At 35.2% G+C, this 19,833-nt stretch overlaps 2 protein-coding genes across 2 annotated transcripts; both read left to right on the top strand.

Annotated features, from left to right (window-relative positions):
* Positions 1-214: 214 nt before the first annotated feature.
* On the top strand, positions 215-1,366 carry LOC105772414 (TIR-only protein). Its single transcript, XM_012593686.2, has 2 exons — positions 215-967; positions 1,080-1,366. Exons 1-2 carry the CDS (start codon positions 465-467, stop codon positions 1,192-1,194), a joined length of 618 nt encoding a protein of 205 aa, XP_012449140.1. The 5' UTR covers positions 215-464; the 3' UTR covers positions 1,195-1,366.
* A 13,609-nt stretch (positions 1,367-14,975) lies between these two features.
* On the top strand, positions 14,976-18,277 carry LOC128041735 (uncharacterized). The gene is made up of 3 exons (XM_052632037.1): positions 14,976-15,222; positions 15,370-15,504; positions 17,394-18,277. Exons 1-3 carry the CDS (start codon positions 14,976-14,978, stop codon positions 18,275-18,277), a joined length of 1,266 nt encoding a protein of 421 aa, XP_052487997.1.
* Positions 18,278-19,833: the final 1,556 nt, after the last annotated feature.

The following is a 19,833-nucleotide window of genomic DNA, read 5'->3' as shown; positions in this document are numbered from 1 at the left end:
GGCCCAAAAGAAAAAGGTGAATTCCATCTTTTAGTATTTTTGGTCCAATTAAAATATATTAATTATACTAATGCGATCTTTGATAAGAGAGACTGTGTCAATAAGCCGAGAACACGATAAAAAATTATATATTAAACGTGTTTGAAGGATTATACCAAGACGGACGAAATTGGTTGAGAGGTCAAGTGATTGAATGCTTTCGTTTTTTAACTCAGTATGATGTCAAACAAAAACCCATAGAATTTATACTATTCTTCGATTGAAAATCGAAATTTAGCCCATTCAACAAATATTTTATCAGATTATTTGGTTTTGTTTTAAACCCTATAAATACCTTAAATCTCACGGACGTCTTTTGTCTCTCTCTAATCTCTCACCATTTATACAGATTTGAATCAAAGCTATTTTCCCTTTGAAACAAACATATTATTGTTATCATTTATATCATTAACTCCTCTCCTCAAATGCAGCAGAGCTGTTCTTCATCTGCCAAGAACTTGTGCCGTAAACTCGTTCAAGTTCGAACCCGAAATTCAATCCAAGCAGCGGCAAAGACTCGACCCCTTTGCGACATCTTTATTAACCACCGAGGAATCGATACCAAAAGAACCATTGCCGGTTTGCTTCATGATCATTTATTCAGGCTGGGTTTAAGACCTTTTTTGGATAGTAGGAACATGAAGCCTGGTGATCGGTTATTCGGGAAAATAAAGCCGGCTATTGGGGATTGTAAACTAGGTGTAGCAATCTTCTCGCCCAATTATTGCGAGTCCTACTTTTGCCTTCAAGAGCTCGCCCTTCTAATGGAGAATAAGAAAAGGGTTATTCCAATATTTTGTGATGTGAAACCTTCTCAGCTTCAGGTTATGGATTATGGAATACGTTCAGGTGAGCAACTGCAAATGTTTAAACGGGCTCTTGAGGAGGCCAAATATACGGTCGGACTTACATTTGACACTTCAAAAGGGTATGAACTATGAACTATGAACGATTAAATGAAATATTGTTCTCTTATTATATAATCATTGAATGAATATCTAAATTTGCTTCTTCTTTTTTTTCCATTTTTGGGCATGTAGGGACTGGTCGGAGTTCTTGAATTCTGCAACTGAAGCTGTCTTTAAGAACTTAGTGGAGCTGGAAGCTGAGAGTGCAAACAGGAGAAGTACATATATTCTTCAGGGTCGTGAATAAATATAGTATAGAAGTATGAAGATACCTTCATTCTTTAAGGCATAACTCGATGCCTTCAACCACAAATTTTTTTTTGTTCTTCCAAATGGAATCATTTCTTTGTAAGAAAACCAAAATGGTCTACTCACTTTGACAATAAGTAATTAAACGGCAGGTAAAATTGGAAACCTGTTGTAACATATACAAACAATATTCTTTTGTAATAAGTTGAAGATTCAATAAATGTTCAGTTTTTTAATATTTCAGATTTTAATTCTTCGCCACTTCTCATATTTCAGTCTTTCTTCACGACTGATGACTTTGGAAGAAAGGGGGCGAAGTTTCACATTTGAAAATTTCTCAGACCTCGCATCCATCGATCACATTTGTTTAGATTCTGGGAAATTTGATTTAGTTACTTTCACATTTGAAAGTTTCCCAGACCTTGCATCGGTCGATCATCGCCCTTTCGTGAAAATTTTCGTCCTATCTCTCTCTCGAGAGAGAGTGTTTTGGGCGGGAATTTATAATTATAATTATAACGTGTGAGACGTATAGAAAATCTGTTATACTTGAGAAGCAAAAACCAAAGCTAGCAAAGTCCACTGAGGATGAACGTAATCATTATTATAAGGGTCTTAAATAATTAATTGAAATCTATATTTATAGCTTATCTGATTCAAGATATCGTGCGATTCTACTGAAAATCTGAATTACGTTCTAGACTATGTGACACATTAATTAAATATTGGATTTTGTTTAGGGAAGATAATAGGTAGATGATGCTGTAATTAAAGAGTTAGTTAATTCGGTATGTAAAAAGCTTTGTATGTATAAAGATGGATAGAAAAATTGGAGAAAGGAAAACTGGAAGAAATTTTGTGGAATTCCATGTTTAAAATCCATTTATAAAGAAATTAAAATCACTAATTAAATATTTTAATTCCAGCATTCCAATTGGGCCGTTTCTATATTTTAATTCTGATCTTAATTTTCTTTTTCCACTTATAAAAACATTGAAAATTAAAAAGAAAAGAATTTGATAATGTCTTATAAAATATCAAACAAATAAATATTTAAAAAATTATACATCAATTTAAAAAAAACAATATAATATCAATATACTAAATACTAATCCAATTAAAAGTAATAAATTAAAGTCTATAAAATTTGGACTGATTTATATATTCTATTAAATATTTATGAATTTGACACAATACTTTTAAATGTTAATGGAATGGTCAGATCTCATCTATAGGCGTTGACCACTGATTTAATAGCTAAGAAATTATAGGATATTTCCGAGAGAAGCTTTGGTGTTAGATTTTATATTCTTCCCTTGTTTCTTGTAATAGATCAAATTACACATGCTTTTATCATTTATGTGATGTAAAATTTTGAAATTTAATGGTTTTATATTTTTCGTAATTTTTATATATTTAATATTTTATTAATTTAATTGTTATATTTCATGCTCTAGTAATGTAAATCAGTTTGGTATAAATTAAAATTTTCTAATTATTCATTTTATGTAAAAAAACTTTCAACTATTAATTATATATTAATTTAGACAATATTTTAGATCAATATTATATAGATATTGGATTGATTAAAAAATTACATGCATAATAAATATAAATATTTTGATAAATTCAACAGTTGAATTGTTAAAATATTAAATGGTACACATATATCACTTACAAATTCGATTGAGAGAGATTATATCAACATTATTTAAAATTTGGTCATTTTAAGGATGAAATTGGATTGAGATAAAATTATAAAATTTTGAAAGAAGAAAATAAAAAAGGATTAAATTATATTATTGCTTTTAGAGGGAAAATATAACTTTTATTGAATTAAAAACTAAAAGGTTTAAAAGGGATGAAGAAAAAAAGTATTAGTATAACAAAAGATTGTAAAGTATTATTTAAGGGTAGGGGTGAGCTTTCGATCGAATCGAATGAAAAAATTTTGAGTTAATCGAGTTGACGAATCATATTTTATTATCCTAATTTGATTTGAAATTTTCTCGAATCGAGTTGAGTGAGATGGAATTCGAATCGAATCGAATCAAATATATTTGTTCGAGTTAAATTTTAAAAAATAATTTTGGGTCCTTGTAACCACTGTCACCCACCGTAATAAAATTTGTCCACCGTAATCAATTTTTTTTATTAACTTTCATCACCTTATAATTTATTTATTAATATTTTTTATACGGGTTAACTTCTTTGCGTGCTTAGTTGTTTCAATTATCTTCAGATTCTTGTCACTATGTATTTTGGAATTAAAATATATATTAAATGTAAAATGTGATTTTTTTAATAAAAGTTATTTTAAAGATAAAATGTGAAATTGATACCAATATAAAATTTTAACAAGAATAATTTATGGCATCATTAAAATTCAAATTTAATATAAATATTCAATATGACTAAAAATTCAATAATATAAATAATGTGAAATGTGAAATTTAATTTAATAATATAAATAGTAGATATAAATAAAATTATTACTATTTTATGTTTAGGAATTTTTTTAAATAATTTTGATTTTTATTTGGGAGTAAAGGGTGAGAAGTAAAAGTTTAGAGGTAAAATAAAAAGTTTTGGGGAGTAATAGTTTGAGGAAAAGTAAATAGGGGGTTAAATTTTGGAGGGAAAATATTAAAAAAAATTGGGTGGTGGGATGGGAAGGGAGTAAAAGTTTTAGGGGGAAAGTGGGAGAGAATAAAAATTTGGGGGAAAAATAAAATGTTTTGAGGGTTTTGGGGAGTAAAATTTTGAGGAAAAGTAAATGGGAGAGTAAAACTTTGGTGGGAAATGGATTTTGGGTAGATAGGAGGTTGGGATGGGAGAGAAGTAAAAGTTTTGGGGAGAAAGTGGGAAGGAGTAAAAGTTTTGAGGGAAAAATAAAAAGGTTTGGGAATTTGGGGTAAAATGTAAAATATTATAGTTTGATATTCGATTTATTCGAATTATTCGAGTTATTTGAATTCGAAAAATCAACTCGATTTGAACTCGAAATTCAAAAAAAATTGAGTTGGCTCGAACAACTCAATTCATTTAACTGAAAATTCGAATTTTTTTCGATTTTTTCAAATCGAATCGAGTTTTACTTACCCCTATTTAAGAGTCATAAGTGACTACCTCGTAAAGTAATGACGCACTTCTGAAACTATATGACTCATCCTTCAAAATATTATTATTTTCAAACAAATTATAAATAGTAAAAAAAAGTTTATTCTTCGTAGGCGAAGTCAAAAGTAATACTACAGTATGAATACAGCTTTATTCAAAAATCGAAAGAAACATGTTTTATGGAAAGCGACTGAGAATCCAATCGCTATAATCCTCCCTGGACGTGGATTGGGAAAGGGTTTGCATCTAAAAATTTCTTTGATTTCACAAACCTTAAAATCAAATTGTAAACACATATTGACTTAAGAGGCTTTGCATCTCAATCATGAAATATGAATCCAATCACACACTAATTTCATTAAAACTTAGAAAATTACAAAACTGAAACTAAAAAATCATAACATATTTTTTAAAATTAACAAAAATTATTGTAAAAATAAAATTCCTTAAATTTAAAATTTTCATTAAAAATTGAAGAAAACCCTAAAATTTCAAAGAATTCATAAAATTCTAAAAAAAAACTAAAATTGATTTAATGAAATTTTAGGAGGGTTCCATTATTAATGATTTTTTTCTATTTAAAGGAAATTTTATTTTTACATTAATTTAAAAATATCTTTATAATTTTCAAAAATATGTTATGAATTCTTTTCATTTTTATAGTTTTCTAAGTTCTAAAATGGGAAGTTGGATATTTTAGATTTTTAATATATTTTTTATTTTTGATTTTTTAACTTTTTCTTGACACGGAATAGCATGCTATTGGTTAAAAATGATATTAATGTAAATTTTAACAGTTTCTTTAACACTAATATTAATTAAGGTAATGAGATAGATCAATTGTCAAGAAAATGTCCTTTTTTCACAAAAATTACAGAAATGGGCCAATTTTTTCAAAATTGACTGGAATGGTCTGTTTTCATAAAAACGCGCTGAGCTGGTGTCGCTTTCAGGGGAAACGCAAAAAAGCACGTCTAGTTCAGCCTTTTTTTTCCGCTGATGTCAGGTAAAACACACTTATGTGGAAGCGTTTTTGTAAAAAGCGTCCACGTGGGTAGCCTTTTGCCCGTGCTCCAACAATCAACTCCAACAACTATTTGAACTAGCCATTGAATCCTCAACGGTCCAAAAAAAAAGTATAAACCCCCAACAATTTTCACACAATTCTCACAAATTCTCTCCTAATTTCTCAAATTTCTCACAATTCTCAAAAAACTCTCAAATTATTATCCTAAATTTTATTTTTATCTAAGTTAATATTTTTTTATTAGTAATTCCAATAAATAGTATTTTTATTAAAAATTTATTCATGTTCAATTTAGTAATGGCCAGATCTTTAATCTGTCTTGATGACAAGTACATCTCCATCAATCAATTGCAAATGGTAAGTATAAATTTTTAAAAAATTTACTTTTTTTTATTTTTTTATTTCATAGTTATAATTGAACTTAATATTTTTATTTTTATTATGTAAATAGGTGGAAGATCAAATTTTGCAATGTCTTATTCGTAATCTATCCGGTCGTCCATCACCATTTATCGAAACATACTTGAGGGAAGTTAATTTTTTCCACGTGGCCTACTTAGGCTGAAGGTGTAAGTTGGACCCAAAACTCATAAGTGCATTGGTGGAGAGGTGGAGACTAGATACACACACATTTCATCTTCCATGCGATGAGCGTACTATCATTCTAGAGGACGTGCAGTTACAGTTGGGGCTACATGTGGACAGATCAATAGTCATTGGGTCTGTTCAGTCTACTAATTGGGGGACCATCTATTTCAAACTTTTGGGTGTGGTACTGGAGATGATTATTGGAGGTTCGGATTGAAATGGCCTGGTTACGAAATAATTTCGCGGAGCTGGCGGAGGATTCTACTGAAGAGAGAAGAGTATGACACGCTCGGGCGTACATCCTTCAGATAATTTGAGGTATTTTGATGTCTGATAAGTCACGAAACCTTGTACATCTAAAGTGACTGCTGAAACTCGTTGATTTTAAACAGGCTGACGAATTCAGTTGAGGGTTCGCAGTGTTGGCGACATTGTACCAGGAGATGTGTCAGGCGATGAAACCAAAAAAATTAAAATTGGTGGTTGCCTTTTACTACTACATCATGGGCTCGGTACCACCTTCTATTTTTACGTCATCGAGTGGACTATCCATATACATTCCAACTCATAACAAGGTAAAATTCAGTATATATTAATATTATTAAATTAATTTAAAATAAAATTATTATGCTAATTGTAATAACCCAAATTTACCCGGCCTAAATTAGAAATAAATAATAAAAAAACCCAAAATCTTAAAATGTCCACAGTCCATTACAGCAGGCCTAATGGCCCAAATCCACTATCCAAAAAAAAAACAGCTTTAACTCAAACCCGATTAGCCTAAACAGCTTTAACCCAAACCTAGCTAGCCTAAACCCAAAAACCAAGCCCAAATACTCGCAGCCCAAAACAGAGAAAATCAACACCTAAGCCCTAAAGACTAAAATCTGAAAACCCTAGCCTTCAAAGACTTTGGCTCCAGTAGCAAGAATGGCCAAGCTTCCCCAAGCGTCTTTGTGCCACCACGCGCTTGTGCGTCTCCTAGCTGGCCTCCGTACATGCCCCCGTACGATTTCACCTGCAAACAAAATGAAGACAACACAGCAAAGAGGAACGAATGGGGGGATTTTCTATTTTTTTTATTTTTTTATTTTTTTCAATTGTATTCGACGATTTTTCGGTTAAAAAAGAGGATATAAGAACCGAAAGGAGGATTGGTACTACTACTTACGCGATTGAAATACAGAGAAAAATTCGAAAAGAGGTGATTTTTCTGGGTTTTTCTTCTTTTTTTTCATTCACAGTTTGTTTCGTTCTTCTTTTTTCGTTTTGGTTTCGCTGATTATTAGTAAGGAGGGAATAACAGAGGGGGGGGTTCAGAAACCTTACCTGGTGGTCGATCTTCCTTATGCTCCGTCGCAATCGGAGTTGGAGAATGGGTAAAGGCCCGAGGCGTCACTTCGTCAAAACGGCGCAGAGTTTTTTGCTTTAGTTTAGGTTGTTTAATGTAGACGACACTCCTTTAAGGTTTACTTAGCCTTAAGTATAGGATTCAGACGACGCCGTTCAGAGCCCAAACAATGGCATTGAAACGGCATCGTTCGATGGCCCGAACCAAACGGTGACCCGGTCCGGGAAGGATCCGTGCGATTATGAGCGTTTGGTTTATTTATGCGACGGGTCCCTCTGCGTTTACTGCATTTGTAATTTGATTTTTTTATTTATTTGTAATTTGTACCATATATTTGTTTCGGTGTTCATTTAGGTCCAGATTTGAACGGCACCGTTTTGTGGATGATTGAAACTATTTTGATGCTTGTGTTTAATTGCCTGATTAGTCCCTTAATTTTAAAATCGATTTCAATTTAATACAAATCAAATTTTCCTTTCTAACTTCAACAATTTTTTCTAAAAAATAGAATCAGTTTTACTTTCATTTATTATAAAATTTGACATATGTTTTGATATTTAACTCTTAATAATATTTTAAATATATTGTTACCATAGTTTTAAAATTTAGTAAATTATTATTTTGATTTATCATCAATACTTTCAAATCCATTATACACTATTAGTTGGAACTTGTTAATTTTATCTATTAAATTTAGTGTTTTTATGTCAAATTCTATTTAAATTCTACTTTTGATGTTTTATTATAATTATTGTATCATTCTTAAAATTGTTTTATCATATTTAAATTCATCTTCAAAAATATTTTTTAAGCAAATTAATTCTCATTTTTAATCTTTTAACATTATTTTGATATTTAGCTTAATATTGTTTTCAAATTTCCTTTTATTAGCATAATTTTAGAAAATAATACACAAATCCTTGCAAATTATTATTTTGAAAATATTAAGTTCATTAAATATTATTTCAAAATTTTATTGTATACTTTATTTTCAAATTTAGTATTATAATTGTTTCCATAGTTTTTCTAATATATCTATTAGTTACTTTATCTCTTTAAATGAGGAATTTTAGAATAACTTAAATCTTATTTTCATTATAAAATTATATGATTCTTTTGTAAATATATATATATTTCATATGCAAACATTTAGTATTCAAGCGTGGTATTAACTTCAAACCTTTTTCTTTTACATGGTTTTAAACATAATCATTTAGTTGTTTAAACATTTTTATTTTATTGGATTTATTAATCGTGTATTTATTAGTGTTCAAGTTTATCTGATGTTGTTAAATTTAATATTGGTATTGGTATAACACTTATTTAATTGTTTCTTAGTTTAAACGTAGATTGTATTTCTTCTTTTACATCATATGTATCGTTATCCAATCGTTTCATTTCAAAATTCAAAAATGGGCTTGGTGTTAAATAATCCTCGAGAGAATTGTGCCTTAACTTCTAGGCTTCAATTCTTCTCGATGAATTTATATCATCAAGTATCTATTTCTAAGACGTACATTTTTAAAAACAAAATTATTTAGATTTCAAAATGTTGGATCCTAACTTACTGGATATGACATTTTGTTATCTCGTTTTTAAATAAAAGAAATATTTGGTGTTTAGGAATTTTAAGGAAATTGAACCCTAACTTACTGGGTTTTGGTTTCTCGAATGATCTAAATAACCAAATATCCTTCTCAAGATGTATTTTTTTTAGAAAGGATGAATCTAACTTCGAAGATTGAATTGTTCCGCTCTAACTCACTGAGTGTGACGGTTTATTTCTTTAAAGTGGGTAAGTCTTATTTTAAATTCAATTATTAAAATTTTCTTTTCAAAGGATCGTATTTTAAAATCTTTTCAAAATTTCGACATTAAGACATTAAACAATCAATTCGGTACCAATTTTGGGCGTCACGAGGGTGCTAACCCTTCCTCGTGCGTAACCGACTCCTGAACCTGTTTTCTCAAAATTTGCAGACCTAAAATTATTTTCAAGGTGATGATCACACCACAATAAAATATCGGTGGCGACTCCCGTTTTATTTTAAAAGTCGATCCACATTTTTCAAAATTTGAAAAAATGGTTTCGACTGCTTGGCGACTCCGCTGGGGAAACCAAGAGAGTCAAACCTTAAAATTGATTGTTTTCTGTCTTATTGTCGAAAATTGATTTGAAAAATTACAATTTTTGCATTTTCTTGCATGATTATTGTAAATTGAGTTGTATATTTTCGCATCATATTGCATAAGACTGTTTAGTCTTGTCATTTTAAGTAGGAGTGAGAAGCTACTCCTTCGTGAGGTTTTCACCTCCGTACAGGATAGTGAATCGCTTTCGGGATACATCCGTACCTATGTCTTCGTGAGATTTTCATCTCCGTGCAGCCATAGGGAAATGTATTCCCCTGAACTGAACTCGGTCTATATGAGCCTATAATGGGTGAAGATCGAGGAATCTGCTGGTTCAGGTACCTTGACTCTAGAACCAAACCTCATGTAGTTGACTTAAGAAACCAACCTGGTTAGAATTGTTCCAACCTCTAGCAGTTACCTGGATAGGTGCTTGGTTTTCTTGTACTTGCTTTGAATTGTTGTGGTGTTATACTGACTTGTTTTCGTTTTGTTGATATGTTGTATGTCATTGCATATTTCAAGGAGTGTCGATTCGAGTTCGGTTACCAAATTAGAAAATTGTCATGGAAAAAGATTTTCTTGATAAAGTGGAAGACAATGCCATTATCCGTATATGGTCAGAGAAAATGCAATTGGAAAAGGGAGACAGTCTAGCTAAGGATTATATGTCAGAGCTTTGGGACTACACTCGTATTAGTGTGACACAAAATATCCTTCAGGAGTTGAGTGAGATTGGGGATCGGTGGGATGATGAAACTAAGCAGTTGTTCTACTCTAATTATGGGGACTTGCCGTATTTACTTAGCATCAAGGTGGATGAATGACTGTTTCACGCTCTTGCTCAATATTGGAATCCTGTATATAGTTTTTTTACTTTTGGGAATATACAGTAGAGGAATATACGGCTTTACTCCACTGCCCTAGGCTTCAGGTTGATAAAGCATATTCCAAAGCCGCGTATGTCCCAACATTTTGGAATAAATTAATGAGTATTACGGGAATGAGTGAACAATGGATCATGGCCAAGATTAAACAGAAGGGCGAGTGTAAATGTATCCTATGGAGGAATTTGCGAGACTTGATCCTAGCACATCCTGATGAAAAAAAGAAGGTTGATGTGTTCGCTTTGAGTATCTACGGATTAGTGATTTTCCCGAGGGCACTGGGGCATGTTGACGAAGCTGTTTCAGATCTTGTTAATCGGTTGGGTAAAGGGGTCACACCTGTTCCTGCGATTTTGGCTGAAATGTTTAGATCTTTGAATGCGTGTAGGCGAGCTGGTGAAGGTAGATTTATAGGTTGTGCGCAACTGTTGATAGCCTGGTTCCATAGTCATTTCTAGAAGGTGGACAAAGTTTCGTATCGGGTTTTTTCTCAGCATTATTCCCCGTTAAAGGAAATAGTGGCTACCCCCAGAAAAAAATTGGATAGCAATTCTGCAAAATCTTCAAGAGGATGATGTGGAATGGAGAGCTCCTTGGTTGATTCCTGATGGAATTCTCTACCGCTGTGAAAGCTTCGACTGGGTTCCGTTGCTCGGGATTTAGGGAGCCGTCGGATATTCACCTTTGCTGGTCCTAAGACAATACAATTCGAGACAGTTTGTGCCGGCAACATATGGTTTAGCTCAATGTGAGTTCTCGTACCGAGGAGACAATTACAAGAAAAAGGTGAAGGAAATTTCTCAGGCTTGGAATCAGGTTCACAGGATGAAAAGGCTAGCTGTAGGTTCGATGACAACTCTAGAGTATGGTGAGTGGCGACGTAAAAGAATTAATGATAACATCCCGGAGTTAAACTTGGAGAGTGCTCGACCAATGGAAGAGTATCTACAAGTGATCCCATCAGAGTTAGAGATTATAAAACAATATTTTGAAAAGAGGAATTTAGAGCTTGAAAAGAAAATAGAACAGTTGGAAGAAGAGAAGATGCACTTGAGGCTAGACGTCGATGTCCAAAAATTAGAAGCTGAAAAGTTAAAGAAGGGGAAGAATAAAGTAGAGGAGGATCTCGATAGCTTGAAGACGGACTACAAGAAATTACGAGTATCAATGAGAACTGCCAGGCTGGGAAAGACTTCAGAGCAATGGCGACAGGAGATCCAGGAAGAAAGAAGCAAAGCCGATCGGTGGGAAAGAAAGTCCCAGGAGACTCAAGTTCAGAGAGAGGCCTTAGAGTAACAGTTTTTAGAAACTCAAAATTATCAAGCGGACCTGAAAGCTAGAATACCGGAACTCGAGAAGTCGCTTGCTGTGTATAGAGGTCGTAATTCTGTAGTGGAATTAAGGACAAGTCTTTGCAAGATTGACGAATTGAATAAGAGGATAGAAGAATTGGAGTACACATTACAAGGCTGTAGGCAACAGATCGAATCTTTAGAAGGAAATGAAGAGCGTTGGAGGGAGCAACTTCATCATTCGCAGAATCAAATTCAGAACAGGGATTACATTATGGGCAGAGATATTGCTGAGGTTCGGGAGCTGATCATTTGCAAACAATAGCGGTTCAGGCTAATGTTTTAAGTGTAAAGTACGAACTAGAATCGGATCGGGGTCAAGAGTTAGCTTCATTGTTGAAAGAAGTTAGAGCTCTGAGCATTAGGGCAAAGCGATATCTGTAATCCATTTTATGTAAAGAATTTTGTTTATCTATAAAGTTTTCTAAAAAGAAATTGAATCGGAATTGATGCTCCTTTTTGCATTCATTTCATGCATCTGCATCACATCATATGCATTTAAGATTATTAAAAGGGGTTTTAATTGGTTAAAATTGTACTTCAGTTAATCTAGAAACCGACAGAAACTCATCAACCAAACACCGCTACGGTACCCGTGCAAAGTCAAAAATTATGGATCAACGATTGGAAAAGTTGGAGCGACTTCAAAAGGAAATGCAAGATCAGTTTCAGATACAAATAAAGGAACAATTGGAAAAAATTCAACAGGACATGACAGAAAAGATGCTGGAGACTCAAAAGGATATGATGACTGAGCTGACGCAATTATTAAAAGGATTAAATAAGGGGAAAGGCCCTATGATCAATGATGAAGAAGAAGACAGGATTAGACCCACCTATCCTCCAGGCTTTACACCTCCGCATGCGCAGGTTCAGACTGAGATACCGCCGCGTAGATCCTCTGTTTCAATAAAGCCTCAACGGTTTCAGGCCGATACTCCAATACCAATGAACTCCCAAGCTGGATCAGGTTCTAACCCTGGTGAAAACCCAGTTAACCTTGCTGTCTCGGACTTCGATGAAGTAGCTGAGAAAGATAAAGAAAAAGAAGAATTACCAAAATAGTTTAAGGAGAAATGGAAATGGATTGAAGAGAAGTTTAAGGCGATAGAAAACACTGAAAGCTATCATGGAATAGATGTAAAAGATCTGAGTCTGCTCCCAGACTTGGTGCTTCCTTACAAATTTAAGATGCCGGAATTTGAGAAATATAGTGGGACCAGTTGCCCCGAGGCCCATATCACTATGTTCTGCAGGAGAATGACGGGGTATATTAATAATGATCAATTATTAATATTTTGTTTCCAGGAAAGTCTTACAGGAGCGGCGTCTAAATGGTATAACCAGTTGAGCCGGGCCAAAATCAACACTTGGAAGGATTTGGCGTAGGCTTTTATGAGACAATACAGTCATGTATCTGAAATAATGCCTGACAGAATTACTTTGCAGAACTTGGAAAAGAAATCAAACGAAAGTTTTAGACAGTATGCATAGAGGTGGAGAGAGATTGCGGTTCAAGTTCAGCCACCACTTTTGGAAAAAAAATGACGATGCTTTTCATCAACACATTGAAGGCGCCGTTTATCACACACATGCTAGGAAGTGCCTCGAAGAGTTTCGCGGATATAATCATGAATGGCGAAATGATTGAACATGCTATTAAAAGTGGAAAAATAAAGGGTAGGTAGAATAATCGAAGGTCAGCTTTAAAGAAAAGAGAATGTGAAGTAAACAATGTGAACACATACAACAAATCAATTACGGTGAATCAATCAGGGAAGATGGTTGCTCATCAACAAGGCTCATTGAAACAAGAATCTGGAATGAGGTAAAATACCGAGAAGCCCCAATTCACTCCCATTCCAATGACATATAAAGAGTTGTATCAGAAGTTATTTAATGCACATGTTGTTGCCCCTCGTTACCTGAGTCCTCTACAACCCTCGTATCCAAAATGGTATGACATGAACACTCAATGTAACTACCGTACGGGGATTTCAGGACACTCAATAGAAAATTGTACCGCTTTCAAGAAGGTCGTAGAAGGACTTATAAAATTGGGTGTTGTCAAATTTGATGACTCACCCAGCACAGAAGGTCCATTGCCCAATCATGATGATAAGGGAGTGAATATGTTGAGCGAGGGTACGGGGGAAGGAGCCAAGACTGACATCGCTGAAGTAAGAACTCCATTGAAACGGGTATGGAAAGAGATGGCAAAAAGAGGGTTAGTTATTTCAGATTTAGAGGAAAGGTATGAGATGGGAAATTGTTGTGATTTCCACCGTAAAACAGGGTACAAAATCCAAGAATGTGAAGGATTCAGGGCTTTGGTTCAAAGCATGATGGATAATAAGGAGATGAGGTTCTATGAGGATGCGGAAGAAAGGAGGAGCATAAGCGCGATAGAGTCGGGAACAGGGACCCCGAAAATAAATCATCCTGTAGTTATTATCTCACTCCCTAAGAGTAATGAGGCTAGGGCTCAGGTAACACCAAAAATTGTAATCACGAAACCGTCAAGTTTCACATATAAGGATGACAAAATGGTCCCGTGGAATTACGGATGCAATGTGACAATCTCAGGAAAAGAAGTTGAGGGCAATATGGTAAAATAATACCAGGAAAGGGGTTCCTATACACGTAATGGGAAACGTTATGACACTCGAGTAGAACTACAAAGAGAAAGGACTCTGATGGTTGAACAGAGGAAATGGAAGGCAGTGGAATCTGAGCCATTGGTAAATGAACCAATAAAAGAAGAGGAAGCAAATGAGTTTTTAAAGTTTTTAAAACATAATGGATACAGTGTTGTGGAGCAACTGCACAAACAACCGGCCCGTATTTCGGTATTAGCTTTACTTCTAAGTTCGAAACTACATCGAAATGTGCTGATGAAGGTACTAAACGAAACATACGTGGCCGAGGATATCTCAATCAATAAATTGGATCGTTTGGTCAACAATATAAGTGCTGACAATTTTATCTTCTTCAACGATGATGAAATACTGTCTGGAGGTAGGGGTTCTACTAAGGCTCTACACATTACCACCCGATGTCAGGGGGACACATTATCGGGGGTTTTGATTGATAATGGATCTGCATTGAACGTATTGCCTTTGTCCACTCTTAATCGATTACCTGTGGACAGTTCACATATGAAACCCTGCCAGAATATAGTAAGGGTATTTGATGGAACAGAAAGAAGAGTTGTAGGAAGAATTGAAATAATGTTAAGAATTGGCCCAATTACTTATGAGGTGGACTTTTTAGTAATGGTAACGGGTGACAATAAGTGAGGAGGAGGATATTATCGCAATGGTAACGGGTGATGCGCCTTATGTAGAGACCAATAATGAGGCAGTGGAATGTTCTTTCCGGTCCTTGGAATTTGTGAATGCAATGTTTATCACTGAAGGAAATAGGATAACAGTACCAAAGTTATCCAAGACTACTGAGATGGGTCTACAGTTGATGGTTGGAAGAGGAGCTTCGCCAGGAAAAGGGTTGGGAAAGTACCTTCAGGGAAGGGTTGAGGCACCCATGATGAAGGGAAAGTTTGATCGTTTTGGCTTAGGCTACAGGACAGATATGAAACAAAGGAGAAAAGAAGTGGAGAAAAGGTAGGAGAGAAGAAGGGCACGACTAAGCGGAGAGGAAGTCAAGTGGGAGCCTTTGACCTTCCCTCACATATCTAAATCCTTTGTCTCAGGTGGGTTTATTTACCCTGAGCGAGGGGTGTCCAAAAGTGAAGGCATTGAAGAGATGTTGGAGAAAGTTCATATCAATGCTATAGAGACAACTGAAAGAAGGTCCTTGCTGGAGATCGGCCCATACGAACCTGGGAGTGAGCTAAACAATTGGACTACGGAAGAAATACCTGTAGTCTTTAGAGCTTATGCAGAGTAATGTTCAAAACATTATTGTTGTTTTTAGCCTAAGAATGACAAGAAATCCTTTGTGAAGTAGGCTTAAGTCTGAATATCTTTATCCTAATAAAATACATCTTTACATTCACTTCGAGCAATTATTCTTTTATTCTTTCCAAGCAAGTAAATATCTTCCATTTGATTAATTGTTTTCCAAGTATTTTTTCATTTATAACCTAATCATGCAAATAATTATTCATAAATTTATACTTTGTATATTCTTTGGTGTATCCCCATAGGTCCTCAGATATCAATGACATGAATGATGTTGTCTCAAACACGGAGTCTCTTTTTGAGCAAGACATGTGTTTGGAAGGATCTCATGACTTTGAAAATGACGAAGACCGTGGTGTATCTCTGGACTTGTTGAGAATGGTGGAGCAAGAGGATAAGCAAATCCTACCTCATAAGGAATCATTAGAAATTGTGAGCCTAGAGGAAGGAAAAGAGGTGAAAGTCAAAACTGATATCACCGCAAAGACGAAATATGACCTCATTGAGTTACTCCGAGAGTTCAAATATGTTTTTGCATGGTACTACCAGGATATGCCAATGCTAAATACTAGCATTATGGTACATCGTTTACCTATAAAAGAGGATTGCAAACCCGTTCAGTAGAAGCTCAGAAGAATGAGACCTGATATTGTGCTGAAAATAAAATAGGAGGTCAAAAAGTAGTTCGATGCTGGGTTCTTAAAGGAGGTAAAGTACTCAAAATGGGTAGCAAATATCGTCTCTATTCCCAAAAAGGATGGAAAGGTACGGATGTGTGTAGATTATAGGGACCTGAATAAGACGAGTCCAAAAGACAATTTTTCGCTGCCGCACATTGACACCTTGGTAGATAACACGGCTGGCTACTCATTATTTTCTTTCATGGACGGCTTTTTTAGATACAATCAAATAAGGATGCACCCGGAGGACATGAGGAAAACCACTTTCATTACCCTATGGGGAACATTTTGTTATAAAGTAATGCCCTTTGGATTAAAGAATGCAGGAGCAACGTATCAAAGGGCAATGGTCACCCTGTTTCATGACATGATGCACAAAGAAATTAAGATTTATGTTGATGATATGATTGAAAAATCTAGAACTGAAGAGGATCATCTCCGAGTCTTGAGGAAATTGTTCTCAAGACTGAAAAAATTTCAGCTCAAACTCAACCCAGCAAAGTGCATATTTGGAGCCAGATCAGGAAAGTTGTTAAGCTTCATAGTCAGTAGGAAGGGGATTGAGATTGACCCGAATAAAGTTAAAGCAGTACGAGATTTGCCTCCTCCAAACACCCAAAAATAGGTTCGAGGGTTCCTAGGAAGGTTGAACTACATTGCTCAGTTCATTTCACAATTGACTGAGAAATGCGATCCAGTGTTTCGCCTTCTGAAGAAGCATAATCCGGGGGAATGGGATGAGGAATGTCAGAAAGCTTTTCACAAAATAAAACAATACTTGGCTAATGCTCCAATACTATCACCGCCTAGTCCATATAGGTTATTGATATTATATCTAACGCTGTTTAACAATTCCATGGGATGCGTCTTGGGCCAACATGACGAAACAGGGAAGAAAGAAAGAGCAATATACTATCTCAGCAAGAAATTCACTGATTGTGAAATGAGGTAGTCGTCTATTGAAAAGTTGTGTTGTCCTTTAATTTGGACAACCCGAAGACTAAGGCAATACATGTTATATCATACGACTTGGCTAATTTTAAGGTTGGATCCTTTAAAGTACATTATGGAATCAACTACTTTAAATGGGAGAATGGCTAGATGGCAAATTCTGCTCTCTGAATTTGACATAGTGTATGTAAGTCAGAAGGCTATAAAAGGAAGTGCAATAGCCGATTTTCTAGCCAGCAGAGCCTTGGAAGACTATGAGCCTTTGAACTTTGATTTTCCAAACGAGGACTTATTGTACGTGGCAAACACTGAAGAAAACCCTCGATTAGACCACATCTGGAAGTTAAATTTTGATGGAGCTTCAAATGCTACAGGTAACGGAATTGGGGCAGTCTTGGTATCCCCAAGTGGAGATCATTATCTTGTCGCTAGCAAGTTGGACTTCGATTGCACAAATAACATGGTAGAATATGAAGCATGTATTATGGGTATTCGTGCAGCCATTGAACGTAAAATCAAAGTGCTTAAAGTGTATGGAGATTCCGCGTTGGTGATATACCAACTCAAAGGAGAGTGGGAAACCAGAGACCCTAAGTTGATCAGTTATAAAGAGCTGGTTCTTGAATTGATTGACGAATTTGATAACATTACATTCTGTTATCTCCCACGAGAGGAAAACCAAATGGTTGACACATTGGCTACTCTAGCCTCGATGATTAAGGTGAACAAGTTAGAAATCATAAAGCCTATTCAGATGAGCATATACGAAGCTTCATCTCATTGCTGCAGCATTAAAGAAGAGGGGAAAGATGATCATCCTTGGTATCAGAGTATACTACAGTATGTGAAGAATCGAAGATACCCTGATCAAGTGACAGAAAACGACAAGAGAACGCTGAGAAGAATAGCCATTGGGTATGTCCTAGATGGGGAAGTGTTGTACAAAAGAGGGAAAGATCAAGTGCTGTTAAGATGTGTAGATGCCATAGAGGCTAGAAAGATCCTGGAGGAAGTCCATGAGGGCATTTGCGGAACCCATGCAAATGGTTTTACAATGGCCAGATAGATCATGAGATTTGGTTACTATTGGTCTACTATGGAAGGGGACTGCGTTAGCTATGCCAAGAAGTGTCATAAATGTCAGATTTATGAAGATAAGATACATGTACCTCCCTCACCTCTGCATGCTATGACTGCTCCGTGGCCGTTCTCTATGTGGGGCATGGATGTTATTGGGCCGATATCACCAAAGGCTTCGAATGGGCACCGTTTCATCTTTGTGGTTTTTGATTACTTTACCAAATGGGTGGAAGCCGCTTCATATGCAAATGTCACGAAATCGGTAGTTAGTAAATTCTTGAAAAAGGAGATCATTTGTCGATATGGAATGCCTGAAAGAATCATATCCGACAATGCATTGAATTTGAATAATAACACAATAGCAGAGGTTTGTAGTCAGTTCAAGATCAGTCACCATAACTCGTCCCCATATTGCCCAAAAATGAAAGGTGCAGTGGAGGCGACCAATAAGAATATTAAGAGAATTGTGGGAAAAATGACTGAAACCTACAAGGATTGGCATGAAAAGCTATCTTTCACTCTCTTAGCTTACCGAACATCTGTTAGGACCTCTACTGGGGCAACCCCCTTTTCCCTAGTTTATGGGATGGAAGCTATTTTACCCATCGAAGTGGAAATTCCATCTCTTCGGGTATTAGCCGAATTGAAATTGGATGAAGCAGAATGGGTTCAGTCTCGATACGACTAGTTGAACTTAATAGAAGGGAAAAGGTTGAGAGCCATCCAACATGGTCATATGTATCAGAAACGGATGATGCGAGCCTATAACAAAAAGGTTCGTCCCAGAGAATTCTACGAAGGGGATCTGGTATTGAAGAAAATTCTCCTTATACTAAAAGACTTTAGAGGAAAATGGATGCCAAATTGGGAGGGTCCTTATATCGTAAAGAAGGCTTTTTCTGGTGGAGCTTTGATTCTAAGTGAGATGGATGGAAAAGACTTGACAAATCCTGTAAACTCAGACCCAGTCAAGAAATACTTCACTTGAAGGAAAGGGATCAAAGTGAAAATCCAAAAAGGGCACTTTGATTCCTCTAAAAAAAAAGAAAAAATGATGATTAAAATGGAGAGGCTAAGGGGAAAACCTGCAAAGGGCACCTTAGGCCAAAGGGGATTTGAGTTGAAAACCCGAAAGGGGCGGCTCAAATATTGATCAGAATGAGACATCAAATGTTTAGAGCAGCTGGTATCTTGATCAGATCAAGATGTGTGGCAATCTTGCTATGCCTGAATTAACAGGAAGGGATAGGCGACGTCTTGGGGCATCGACAAAGCATTGAAGATCTCCTAAACACATGTCAAACTTAGAATGACCTTTAGAAAGTTTGTACAGAGAAATTCAAGCTGCGATATCTGGGGGACTTAATTTCCCTATTTTTTATATTGAATTTTGTTGATTCTTGGAATATTTTTTCTTTTCCAAGATATACATTCCCAATCAATTTCTTTATTATCCTTCTTTACTATTTGTGATAACTTATTCATTTTGAGTTATGCTCAGAACCAACTTTATTCTTATCCATTGTTATGACCTTGTGCAAA

This window comes from Gossypium raimondii, chromosome 6, assembly GCF_025698545.1.
Source record: "Gossypium raimondii isolate GPD5lz chromosome 6, ASM2569854v1, whole genome shotgun sequence".
Lineage (NCBI taxonomy): Eukaryota > Viridiplantae > Streptophyta > Magnoliopsida > Malvales > Malvaceae > Gossypium > Gossypium raimondii.
The sequence above is the reverse complement of the archived record's forward strand: the minus strand, read 5'-3'. Positions and strand labels throughout refer to the sequence as shown.

What these genes read in the sequence shown, in the direction of transcription:
- LOC105772414 (XM_012593686.2), top strand. Translation starts at nt 465, where the DNA reads ATGCAGCAGAGCTGTTCTTCATCTGCCAAGAACTTGTGCCGTAAACTC. An exon ending in ACATTTGACACTTCAAAAGG is followed by an intron (nt 968 to 1,079) that starts GTATGAACTATG and finishes TTGGGCATGTAG; the next exon opens with GGACTGGTCGGAGTTCTTGA.
- LOC128041735 (XM_052632037.1), top strand. Translation starts at nt 14,976, where the DNA reads ATGGTAACGGGTGATGCGCCTTATGTAGAGACCAATAATGAGGCAGTG. An exon ending in GATGAAGGGAAAGTTTGATC is followed by an intron (nt 15,223 to 15,369) that starts GTTTTGGCTTAG and finishes CCTTTGTCTCAG; the next exon opens with GTGGGTTTATTTACCCTGAG. An exon ending in CGGCCCATACGAACCTGGGA is followed by an intron (nt 15,505 to 17,393) that starts GTGAGCTAAACA and finishes AATTTGACATAG; the next exon opens with TGTATGTAAGTCAGAAGGCT.